The 13,834-nt window shown below is 41.2% G+C and overlaps 1 protein-coding gene across 1 annotated transcript in view; it reads left to right on the top strand.

Moving 5' to 3' along the window:
* LOC109964386 (SH3 domain-containing RING finger protein 3) overlaps positions 1-13,834 on the top strand; it is a 91,127-nt gene that overhangs the window by 48,539 nt on the left and 28,754 nt on the right. Inside the window, exons 2-3 of the mRNA XM_020607671.1 lie at positions 328-603; positions 4,133-4,228. Coding sequence (XP_020463327.1) covers positions 328-603; positions 4,133-4,228 — 372 coding nt within the window. The remainder of the gene's footprint in view (positions 1-327; positions 604-4,132; positions 4,229-13,834) is intronic.

Below are 13,834 nucleotides of genomic sequence, written 5' to 3'. Positions count from 1 at the left end.
AGATAACAGGAAATAATCTGCCCACAGAAAAGAGTGTGGATGTGAAAGTTATTTTTTCCTTCTCAAATTGTAGCAGTTGAGGGATAATTAGAGGCTTGAGGGGATACAAACATTAGTATGCCAAAGGCAAAAGCAAGGGAATTACACAAAAATAAAACAATTTTGTGCAGCAAAGCATTTTGTTTCTTTTTTTTTAAATATCATTTCAGTCATCCTATGACCACATCTTGGGATGCCTTACTTTACTTTTTTTAATATCTCTTCACTTGTTAAAAAGTACTTTGTTTGTACAATAAGCGTTTGTATGTGTGTGTATATACTCTTCAGAATATCCCAGCACTGCCTTGTGGTAAAGCCCTCTACTCCTATGAAGGCAAGGAACCAGGCGATCTTCAGTTTTCCAAGGGTGACATCATCATCCTGCGACGCAAGGTGGACGACAACTGGTACCATGGCGAGCTCAATGGTTGCCATGGTTTCTTGCCTGCTAGTTACATTCAGTTGCTGCGTCCCCTGAGCCAGACTCCACCCCAGGGCAAAGCACTGTACGACTTTGAGGTCAAAGACAAAGACCAGGATAAAGACTGTCTGGCTTTCAGCAAGGTATCACACACACATACACAAAGATGCTGTACATGAACTCGCCTGTAGACACTATTTTTATATCAGACACAAAAAAAATACGGTAACATGGAAATACGGACTCACTGCATGGACGAATCACTGGAGAGGGATGGATGCTCTCAAAATGTACAGCATAAAATCTGAAGTAGCAGCAAACAAAGTACCTTATCTACGGTGTTAAACCAGGCTGTTTTTGTAGGACGCTAATAATTTATTAGTACTGATGTTTCTCTTCAGATTGGTTCTCGGAGTGTAAACCAGAGCAGCATCAAAGAGGGTAAAAACATGCTGTATATGATGCATTACCAGAGGAACTGGAGTTTTTATACTGCTGTGTTGTTGCAGTTCTAACAGTGTATTTGTAAAACGACAGGGATTTCAGTGGCTGATATTGGTCATCAGCTCTGTAAATTACTGGGTCTTGTATGAAGTATTTTATGGGTGGAATATTCAGTAGCAGCTGCTGCCTGCAAAAGTTTCCCAGTCAGTCCATATGAGGATTTGGCTGAAGTTGTTTTAGACTGGAATGAAGATTATGGCCACTGATTGACCTGTTCTTTGGAATCGTGTTGAAATTTTCTTCCATTGTATAGCAAAAGGTTTCAAAGAATAACAGCTAGTTTTTGTTGATGTCTAAAAACCACTAAGAGTGAAAACTACTTAGTGATCTACTGTCCCATAATCATTTCTGTTACGGTTTAGCGTCGCTTCTTGTTTTTGTGCTCTGTTTTCCCCGGCTCTCCATGCCGTTCTGCCACATCACCTAATCAGCCATTATTCACACCACCTGTCTCTCATTACCTGCTGGTCTAGCCACATACATATACACCGTTTTCTGTTCATTCCCCGCTGGACCATTCTCGTCCTCGCGTCCCCGCGTCCCCGCGCTCGGAGTGTCACTCCTCAATGTTTTTTCTTCTCCCTTTGATTTTGGTACACTGTGAGTAACCTGCTTACCAGCTGCACTGTGGAGCGAATGCTCCTACACCGTTACCAGTCTGCTTGTCTCCCTGACACTGTGAGTAACCTGCTTGCTAGTTGCACCGTGGGGTGAACACTTCGATGCCATTATTAGTCTGTCTGCTACCCCGACTCTGTGATTTATCTACCATCAGCAGTCAGCTCACCTGCACATCCTGGTCCTCTGGTTACCCGGTTCCAGCCATTCACCTGCCTACTCACCTCCACGTCCTGGTTCCTCAGCCATTCACCTGCCTACTCACCTCCACATCCTGGTTCCTCTCCCCGGTCCTCCTAGTTCCTTGCCTGACCTGGTCTCCATTGCCTCCTGCACTTCTTGCCAGCCCCCGTGCCTGCTTGACCTCTTGCCACCCCGCATAAGTTGTACTTTATATAATAAACCTTGTACCATATCATCTTCTTCCCTGTTTTCCTGAGTCCACACCTGGGGTCCAAACCACACACTCATAACATTTCATTTTTCATATGTGTAGATACTATTGTAGCTTCTTCAGGATCATCTTCTTCCCTGTTTTCCTGAGTCTACACCTGGGGTCCAAACCACACACTCACAGTGAAAACTCATATAGAGCATACAGTAGTTCTTCCACATCACCTGGGAATCCCTTATCTCTGGCTGGACATCTGAAATGAAATAATAAGAAAAACATTTTTATTTGCTGTGGTCAGAGAGATCTTCTCATGGGTCTACATGGCTCCATGGTTTAACCAAGACCACGATCAAACATGGGCAAGGTCCAAATTGGATTTAGTCAAATGAGGTTGATGGTGCTCCTGTTGTATCGATGCAGATCTCAGGTCTGTGTGTCCACTTGTCTAATACTGTGAGAGATGTGAGCAAACTCGGCTTTGATCATGTAGTGCATCACTGCAGGAGAAATGTGTTTTTTCATATGAAATGGAAAGTGTGAACTGTTAAGTGCATGGAAAAGAAAATAATATTTCTGCTCTGCATGATGCTGCTGGTGGTTTCTCTCTCTATTTGGATCTGCTGAGGTTGACCGCCTTTAGGATTGGGACTAATTATCCTCAGATCTGAATATCTTCAGGTGTGTCCAGGGTAGGGTTGGTATAAACAGCAATTTGTATTCATCTTACTGTTCTGTTTCTCAGAGCTTATATCAGGCTCATCTGTGCTAGGACTGAATGTTCAACACACCTGGTCTGTCTCTGCACTCGGAGTGTGTTTGTAGAAAATGAAAGATTATTAAATTACTGCACAGTTATTATTACATTTATGTACATTTCACTGTAGGTGTAGTTAAACCTTATCACAGCAATGCAAGCAGTCATAGATTGTTAGCCACCAACATGCTACCTTCTACACCCAGATTTAAAGCAAATGATGAGACATTGTTGACATTATTTTGCTTCTTTTGGGGGCTAAGCTAATCAACAGGTTAATGACTGAAGATTACAAAACCATACGCTCACACAGAGGCGCACGAGTCCCATGGTGTTCTGCGCGTTGTCATGAAGAACCAGTGTATGTGTGATATTGTTTCCTCAGTGTGGGAAGTAATTACTCAGTATGACTTCTACACAGTCATTTACCAGCATTATCACTGCCATGCCTAATGGTCTAACCCAGACCCTCTTATGTGAGGAGAGGAGCAGCAGAGGGAAGAGCGCTTTCATAATGAAGTCTGTGGTTATGAGCGTGAATGAGGAACATTATATTTTCCTATGTGTGTCGGATACAATACTGCTGAGAATTTTATATCATATGCATAATATATATATATATATATACAGGCATAAGTAATCTAATTGGCATGATATGCCTCCCTTGGCAGTCAACTCCTTGCACAATAAGGTAAAATAATAATTTTATAATTTAAATTTTGTAAACCGTGACTGTATGAGTTCTTTGCAGAAATAGTCCCACCTGTGCAAAAGAAAGCATAGACCAAAAACACATTCACCTGAACTCAAACTGGAACGAGTGTCATTTTCATCTTTTCATATAATTTCATATTCACCAATTTTCCAACACTGATCACTGTTGCCACAAAGATGCAGAATATGGACACAAAAGATTCTGCTGCTTTTTAACACTCCTGAGCACAGCAGTGCTGCAGGGGTCTGTGTACATATGAAACGAGCAGTGGCATCGCTCATGAAAAACTGGTAATTGATTAACATTTGAAAGGAAATCAAATTGAATGAACTGAAACCATCAATCTAAAAATGTATGTATGCCTTGGAAAGGTGTTCAAACTGGCAGTAGGAGTGATTTGTAGATGTAAGAACAGTTTTTAGCTATTGGCATAATTTATTGCTTTGGTAATCCAGTAGAAGTGTGTTAAAATGAGCAACATGGTAACTACAGTTACATTTGATTTGACCATATCAGAAGATGCCTCACCAAAGCAGAAAAACAAATTCTTGGTCACCAAACATGCACTTTCAAAGCATTTGTTTATTTTTCTGTTGAGACTCAAAATTAGCTAAATTGGTATTATTTTGTTATGATCGTTTTTGTTATGTGTATCTGTGTAATATCAGTCATTTACTCTGTCTCCAGGATGAGGTGCTGACAGTAATCAGGCGAGTGGATGAAAACTGGGCAGAAGGCATGCTGGGAGACAAGATTGGTATCTTCCCTATCCTCTATGTGGAGGTAAACCCAGAGACATTACACAGTCACACACAAAAAGCACTCACAAGTTATAGAATGAGCTGTAAATACAGCATTGATGTTGCAGCAGAATTAAATTATTTTCATTTATCATATTGCTACTTTGGAGAGAGGAGAGAAAACGTGTTTCTCTGTGACAGGGTACAGTATGTCCTCTGCAGTTTGATGAAAATTAAAGTAATGTGTTCTTTTCCACAGCTTTGATCATATTTGTTGACAATGTGACAAAAACTTGGGTTATCGGGGCCATTTTACATGTTATGTGCTCCTGCTGTAATTCATAACTTTGTTTTTTAATACATGGTGAAAACAGTTTCATCAGTGATGTAGTATTAATTTTCTGCCGGTAACAGCCTCCATGGCACCTGTGCTGAGGAGGGCACACTGAGGTCATGTACCAGAGGACATGGTTACAATGGTTGGATCATCTTAGGCAGTAACACATTCCATCAAAAATTTTAGGTGCTTCATGAGAATCACCCCCAGTTGTTTTGTTGGGGATGCGACCATCAGCAGGACTAGATAGCTACTGTAGAAATGGTTGTAATGGTTGTCGACGAGAGCAGAGAACTGGACACTAATGATAGCTCTAGACAGCAATATGAGCCTAATGTATGATATCTTTTATTTATTTTATTTTTTTGTGTGATTTTACCCATGTGATGTATTGTTCTGTGTGTGTACTGCTGCTGCTCAAAAAGGGGAAGTAGGTGTGTGAAACAGGGAAAGTCAGCAGACACAGCCCTACAAAAGAGGAAGTGCGGGCAGAGATGTCTGTAAGAAGAAAAAAAATAAATAAAAAGAAAAACCGCTGAGTTTCCGTTTCAGTAAAGCAACATCTGAAGGTATAAGATGGTAAATGGTCTTATACTAGCTGCCAATAACTGCAGATTGTTATTAATTTTGGGAGGATTTGGGGTCTTTTCTTGAATTAATAACATGAAAGAGGGAAGTCAGCAGGGGACTCTATTTGCAGGTTCATAGTAGTCAACTAGTGAGTGAATATCTCCACCTATAAACCTCAGGCAGTATTTGAAGCTTTGATAGGCTTCAAATATGCCACATTAGTGCAATAAGCTGTGTTCCTGTGTCCAAGGGTTAGGGCAGATCATGGCCTTCAAACATGCTGCATTAAAGTCGTCTGGTGAACATTCATATTCACATGATGTTTCCATGTAGTGTCTTTTGTACATTTGGAACACACATCCGAATATTAAAATGTCCTCAGAAATTCACATTACATTAGAAAAGCTCTTTATAACAAAACAACTTCCCAAATATTTTACCTTCTTTCATGGTGCCACGCCTATCAAGACTGGACTGCAGTTTGCTTTAATTGTTGTGCAGCTGAAAAAAATATCATGCACATTTTGTTCTGGATGACATTTAAGAGTTTTAAGCTGTTGTTAAAAGCCACTGGTGGAAACTGGCAGGATGTGTAAATGCTGTTTTCTTGTTGTTGTTTATGATTCTCTCTTCATCACTGCAACTTTCTCAGGGCCCTGTTGAAAACAAATGATGAAACCTTTAAAACTGACAGGAGGTTCGCTCAAGCTGGGAAGTACTGCTGCGTACTTGTGTGTGTGTGCGTGTGTGTGTTTGTCAAGGCAATAAGGCTGTCATAAGGTCAGATCCGGTGTAGCTTAGAGACATTCATTAAGGTAGAGATTAGAGGCAAAGAGACTAATAGGATGACGCATTATTCATGCTGTTTTTAAACATTGCTTCTTTTCATCTGCTATTAACAGAACATTGAGTTATATATCCACATCCATACAGATGCACATAGAAACTCACTGTTCTGTTCCTGTTTTTCCTTTGTTTATCATCCTGTAATCATACTGTTCACTTAATGCTGTCTTTTCCTTCTATCTAACCCCTTTTACACCATCTGTTCAAGGTGGGATGATTACACCAATTTGCAGCCATGAAGGTCCATATAAAAGATACCATGGTGTTGACCCTCCTTTATTCCATCATGAGAGGTAATAAAATTGGCATAACCATTCCAGCTCAGCCTCTGTGTTAAAGGGGAGAGGCATGTTGCGTTTTGATTAAGTGATGTTCTTGGGTGGGCATTTATTTTTTCACATTGCTCACAAGAAACAGAATCCATGGAGATTATCATTAAAACATTGTACACTATACACAACAACTTTTAGCCTGAATCATGTTGTAAATGTGCAGGACAAGCAAAAGCACATCTGCCGTGTGTGTGTGTGTGTGCGTGTGCACTTCACTGAATATGAAGTACCTCTTGTAGCTGATGTCTCACTGCTCAAATGTGAGTGCGGATGGCTTTTGTTAGCGATTTGCAGTCTAAAAACACAGATTACTGATGAGAGGTTTGCTGATGATAGGGATGCCACCAAAAAGTCAAAATTGTAATGATCATGTGTGAAGTCATTAGCAGTAACTACACTTCAAGAGGGTACTGCTGTCTGCCCCTAAGGCAGACGTTCAGACAGAAGATCTTATGAACGCAATTCATCAGCAGTGTTTCACAATCGTTTAATGTTATGTAATTTGGCTAACAAGCTAATATTATAATAGTTAGTTTGCTGATAAATGAAGCACCATTGTGTTCAGTCTGACAAACAGCTGCAGGGAGTGAATCAGCTGCCGGTCCATCATCGCCTTTTCCTAATGTTAGTGACGGCTGCCAGACAAGCTGAGCTCACTGAGATGCTGCTAAAAGTAATTTGAAGCCGTTATTTTCAGCAGCTTGCACTGAAAAGAGATGTGCAACCATAATACCAAGTAGCCTCTTTTATACTACATTATAAGTACTATACAATATCATATAGTTTTTGTAATGGAGGGATGGATGGAAAACACGCGATGGTTTTCAAATTTAATTTAGTTTGCTTGAGTGTTTTGATTAAATATATCTTCAGTAGCATCAGTGACAGTGAGTGAAGTAATGTTGTCAAGCCTGAAAGTAAAAGCCTCACAAAGTAAAAAAAAAAAAGGCTGAAATTTGCTGAGAATAATTACTACAGATGTATGGGAGTACACTTGTTAATTTACTCATACGGGTATGACAATGGATGCATTAACAGGCTGAGTGGGTGCCACTGGGTGTTTGACCTGCTTCTACATATACAGTACTGATAGCAGTGCCAAAATAACACTTTTTCAGTCCATTATTTTACTGTGTATAAGCACATTTCTTTACAAAATTATTAAAGTGTGTTTGTTTTAACACAAGCACATCTTCTCAGATGCACAAAATGAGTTAATAATTAAAATAGCAAATTTAAGGAAATGTACCGTTGGAGGTTTGTTAGGTAGCTGTAGCTGGATGTGTAAATGTGCTGCGCTCAGGTGAGTATATGTGGGATTGATAATGTATAGGTCTGCATGAGGTGTATGCTGTGTTCACAAACACCTGAAGCAGATTGATGTTGTTTTGAATATACTGCAGGCCTGACTTTGGGTGGGTGTGCTGAGTGGGTTGGTTTGTTTTTTATACAGTAAATTTAGGAGCACTGCTGGAAGATTTAGCGTGGGTTCAGGCAGATGTGAGGTCGGAGTAAGTGAGGTGGGGTTGGGTGTGAATGTTTTGGGCAGAAGTGAGGTTGATTTATGTAAATAGGAGGTGAATTTGGGACAGACTAGTTTAGGTTAGTTTTGATTTAGGTCACACATTATAACCTGTGTCAATTATGCTGCTGTCTTTCCTTCCTTATCTTTCTGGCTCTCTGTCTCACTTTATGCACCCCACTGTCCCTGCATTAGGAGGAGGTTGGAACACACCTGGCACCAGTTGTGTGTGTGTGTGTGTGCGCGCGCATAGGCATGCATGTAGTATCTTGCTGGCTTATCCTTTTTGGCAGTGCAGATATCAGCTCTTCAGTTCAGGCCTCAGTATTACCTAGAGAGAGAGAGAGAGAGAGAGAGAGAGAGTGTACTCACCCTCCAAAAGACACTGAGTACAGTTACCTAAACACATAATAGATGACCTTGGAGATTTCATTCTGCCAAATGCACCAAGTGAAGAATTGTCTCTGTCCACAAAATCCCTCTCTCCCCCTTATCTCCTTTACTGCAGTATGACTGGCCACTATAGCAGTGGTAGTTAAAGAGAAACTGATACAGCATTCATTAGTGTGTGTGTGGGTGTGACTGCCAATTACTGTTTGTATAAGGAGACACAAACTTGAATGCATGGGTAAAAGTTAAATGATTATTTACACTGCATGTTTTAGATTTGGGTTAGGTGAAGGGTTGGGGTAAAACAGTTCATTCCGGTGGTTAAGGTTAGGGTCAGGGGCTAGGGAATGCATTTTGTCAATGAGTGCCCTCGCAAAGATAGAAGTACGCATGTGATTGTGTGTGTATTTGTATCGTTGTGTGGACAAATATTTGATTTCATTGTTGTGAGGAGGTTTTGGCCAATCTTCACAACTTCAGAGGGTTGTTTGAGGGTTAAAATATGGTTTTAGATTCAAGGATAGGTTAAGGGCTGGGATTAGGCTACATTCAGATTGATTTTCAAATGTGTGAAAAAACGCAGCCCTCTCCATTCATTTCTATCAAGGCCAGACGAGGTCATGCCATTCAATGCAGCTGACACCAGCCCTGCAGGGGAATTTAGCAAAATGACGCAGCCCCATGCAGCGAAAAAGTTGCATCTGGCTCATGCCCATGGGAAGAAGACACTTGATTTTGGGCCACAGTTACAAACACAGCACAGCGTTCTTCGTTTTCTTCTTTTTTGTGTGTTTTTTACTCTTTCTGCAGTGCAGCTGGTCAAGATGCTCTCAATGATGCAGCTGTAGAAATGCCATGCACTGCTAACATACAACAGACAGGCATTGCTGGATATCGTCAACTCACAAAGCCACTGGGAATTTACTGGTTTCATACCGCTGGAGCTACAACTCATTATCCGCTCCCGCAACAACAACAACAACAACAACAACAACGACTACCACCATCACCCTCAGGGAGCCCCCGGAGCACCAGGCACAAGCGAGCAGGCTGAAATCAGGAGAGTGACCTGGAGATCCAAGGGAGGCAAGCACGGAGGACTCCATGCTAGGCTAAAAGCTTGTGCTACTTGACCGCCATTACCCAGCCTCTTCCTAGCTAACGTACAGTCTCTGGAAAACAAACTGGACGAGCTATGGGCTAGGATTACAGCACAACGGGAAATCAGAGAATGCTGTGCTCTAATTCTCCCCGAGACTTGGCTTTCTGACAGAGTCCCAGACTCAGAGATTCAGTTAGAGACTCACTCTGTACATCGGGGAGACCGCACTGCTGCTTCGGGGAAGGTAAAAGGAGGCGGTGTGTGTGTGTGTGTGTGTGTGTGTTTATCAATAACTTGTGGTGTGGAGATGTACGGACTGTTTATAAGCACTGTTCGCCAGAGTTTTTATTGCTGAAATGCTGGCCCTACTATCTAGCCAGAGAGCATAGTGCTGTGTTTCTAACTGCTGTGTATGTTAGCCCAAGAGCTAATCCCTCTGTGGCTCTCAGCAAACTCAATGATGTCATCAACATATTAGAGACAGCTCACCCAGATGCTGTATTTATCGCTGCAGGCGACTTTAACCAGTGCAATTTAAAGATTGTACTCCCCCAATATTACCGAACCAAGGTCAAGTGGTCTAAAGCTGTGTGTGTGCATGTGCATGAGAAGGAATTGTAACACCCTCCCAACAGAACTGGTAGGAAATAATGAGCTAGTCGCTGTCAGGATAGAGTAGGACGTCGACACAAATCCCTCAGCTGTGCACGACGACACCACCTGTACAGGCCTACAAGCAACACCACACCCACGCACCACAATATTTCACCAGCCGAGATTATCTGGAGCAACAATCTAAAAAGCGCCTCCGTATAATGTTCAGAAAATCAGCGGCTTAAATTTGAGAGTAACGCACTGGTTGATGCTATTACCACAGCATTCCAAAACACAACATTTGAATTCAGTTTGCCTGACACCTGTGGAGCACAGAAGAAATAGTGAATGTAAAGCCCTGTCTTCTCCGGGAAATTGTTTAGTCAAAGTGGTATGCCCCTTGGATCCTGAAGCATCTCATCTCATGATTAATTTAGTTAGCAAATTATGACCTAAACACTCACACTCTTTAAATATATATGACATGCCATGTGAAATAGCAGCGCAGTACTTTTCCCCCAACGGTTAAGGTTTTATTTCATTTTATTTATCATAAGTGTAATAATTTTTATGGTGTTTGTGGGGGTGGTCTTCATCTCAGGCGAGTTGTGCTACCTTTTTTGATAGAACACTGTGGGAAACTGTACAGAGCAATAATACAGTTTAAATTACCCAGCTGTGTATTGATACAGCAGTTTATGCAAGGTTTGTTTGATGTGTTCAGGTGACGTTTAAATCCTTACCTCCCCCACCCTACCACACCAGGCCAAAGCAATCAAAATGTTTCTGAAAATATCTCATAATTAAAATTTCTTGCTAATACATTACATTGTTGTAAACATTATAGCACGTGTCTGCATATTATGAGCCTTTATTGAAGACATGAGGGGAAACATGGAACAAAAGGCTGTAAATGATTAGAGCCTTAAATCCACACATTTGAATCACACACCATTTGATTTTGTCCTTGGTGTGGACATTTACACTGTTGACCTTCATATTTTCTTTAGGTTAACCCTGTGAAAAGTCGGATACCAGGCAGACAAGGCAGGCCAGAAGTACAAACCATACTAATCTACCAGTCAAGAACAATCCTGCACAAAGAGAAACCCATTCGGATGTTCTTCAGCACAGACTAAACACAATGTCAATGATAACTTTGTGCAGAGGACTCTGAAGTGCAACTCAGTGGTTTGAAGTTCAGCTCTCTTCCATAGTTAAGTTTATTCTTGTTTCAGTCAGTATCCTGACTCCAAACACAGCACCTGTTGTAATGTTAAGTGGAGTGGTGTCACTCTTAACAATCTGCCACAATCCCCCGAAGAAGTGCAAATGCACAAAACAAAACATTGTTTCTTTATTCTCATACATTATTAAAAACATGAGCTAAAGGCAATCGCTAGAAGCAGAGCCTGTCTAAATGTTATGCTGGCTGGGGTCTTGGGTACAAATACATGCTGTTTGAATGACTGATGAGTCAAAAACACTTTGAAAAGCTCACAAAACAGGCACATACGGTACTTGCACACTCTCACACATAGTACAGTTACCCAGTGCTCACACTGACAGAAGAAAGTATCACAATCAGCCAAGCAGTGTCTACAGTAGATCAAGACCAGTGGAGTTTATCCCAGTGGCTGTGGATCAGCATCCTTTTGTGGTTGAACAAATCCCCATGGCCTTGCATAATAATATCACATGAATCAACAGATATCTAGAAGTATCTTGACTTGGGCTCAAGCTGAGACCTAAGCTTATACCCTCACTTGGACACATAACACTACACAACTGGTCAGGAACGGTGCGTGATGCTGCCGAAAATGTTGGTGAACTCATTAAAAGGCCAGACGAGAAAATGTAAAACAAAACCGTCTCTTTAATAAGAGAACTAATGCTAAACAAAAACTCATACAAGACACGGTGAAACATAAAACTCACGGTCGGTATAACGGTCAAAGATCAGAGCCAGCAAACACATACAGCAGATGAATCCAAAATACATAATCCAAAGGGGTAGTCCAATAATCATACACAGTATAAGTCCGTAGCAAGAGGGCAAGACAGAGCAGAATAGTCACAACACACAATCCAGGTCAAAACACGAGAAATACAGCTGGCGTCTAGAACAATCTGGCGGGGACTGGTGGGTGAAGGCTGCTTATAATGCGGTGCAAACAGGTGCAAACTATCGGGAGCAGGTGAATCTAATGTGAGTGATTAGTGAAAGTAAAAAGACCGAAACAGAGGTGAAACAAAAACAGGAAGTAAGGACAAAATAAAAGCCGGACAGGAAGCAGCGGAACCGAATCATGACACACAGCTGGTCAAGAAGGCCCAACGGTGGCTGTACTTCCTCAGGAGGCTGAGGAGGTTTGGCATGTCACCTAGGATCCTTTGCAACTTCTACAGCTGCATCATTGAGAGCATCTTGACCAGCTGCATCCCCGTCTGGTATGGCAGCTCTACTGCTATGGACCTGCAGAGAGTGGTAAAGACTGCGGAGAAGATCACCAGGACTCCACTGCCCTCTCTGCATGACTGTTGACTGCTGCACATGCTGCTCCCATGCAGCATACATTCTCTTATTATATTCTTATATATTTTTATTATATTGCTGCATTTGCTGCTTAAAGTGCCTTAGATTTTGTGTTACTTATTTATCTACTTTATATTTCACTTGTATTTTTTGTGGCATTCATGTGGACGGCAAAGTAAGAATTTCATTGTACAGGGAAATGCGTTTCCTAATTGTGCATATGACAATAAACACTTTGACTCTTGATTCTTTGACTCAGCAACATGCCACGTGTTTTCATTAGTTAGGCTACTGAATATTAAACAGTATTTTTAACTAAAAATGCAGACACACGGGTGGTAGAAATTGGTGCTAATGTAGAGCAAGCTATGTTAGCAGCAAGGCTACCCAAAACGCAATGGCTGGAAATGTTAATGAAGCAACTCACATTGACTCATCACAATGTGGCCTTATTGTACAAGCCTTTGTGACACTGCCCTCCACCAATACAGCCCCTTGTGTTGGGGTTGTGTTGTAATGCACTTATTCTGAATGCCTGCTTATAGGCATTTAGTTGTGATGGTGAGGGTTATGGTAAGGGGTTAGGTAATGGATTCTATTAGAGTGCCCTCACAACTATAGAAATACAAGTATGTGTTTTGTGTGTTCTCTAGACTGTCTCATGAGAACAAACTGAGTTATACCCACAGCATCAATCCATCATGCTTATTAGCATATGATTTGACTTTGATTAGCATTTCTATTAATATGGAAATGCTACATCACCAACACTGAGCACAGATGGGTCAGTCTCTCTCTCACACTCGTGCACAAACACACACACACAGGGGAAATGGCACACACACACACATACACACACACAGGGGGAATGGAAAAAAAATGCTTGACTTTCTCTCCAGGGATTGTTCAGGAATGTGAGGTTATGTAAATTTGTTCGAGGGCTGAAGCTGTTGTTGGATAACATATTAGTTCATGTGTCCCTGTTTCACACCGGCCTCTGTATATTTTTAAAATGATGCACGTTATCTTAAGACCAGAATTATAACATGAAGTGTAGTCCAAGATCTCACCGACAGTACACCAAGAATTTACATTAAAAATGGTAATATTTACAGTATATACAGACATTAAACCCTTGTACATTACATTCACATTGGCAAAATACTGTATCATGATAGTTCATAGAGTGCATGGCTATTTTCAGCATTTAGAAAATATTGCAACTTGCTGTTTCATATTACTTACGATTTAAAATGACTTGTTTGCACATTTTTAATGTAATACTAATAGACGAGCGTCAGCTCCAGCTGTCCAACAAGGCACAGCTTGTAGCAGTGATAGAACCGACCTGGACCAAGACCAAGAATTATGTTGTTGAATGGGGTAAGACATGAGCTCATCGTTGTCCTGGACTATAAGA

This window comes from Monopterus albus, unplaced genomic scaffold, assembly GCF_001952655.1.
Source record: "Monopterus albus unplaced genomic scaffold, M_albus_1.0 scaffold88.1, whole genome shotgun sequence".
Taxonomy (NCBI): domain Eukaryota; kingdom Metazoa; phylum Chordata; class Actinopteri; order Synbranchiformes; family Synbranchidae; genus Monopterus; species Monopterus albus.
Note: the sequence above shows the minus strand (reverse complement) of the source record. Positions and strands in the feature narration are given on the sequence as shown.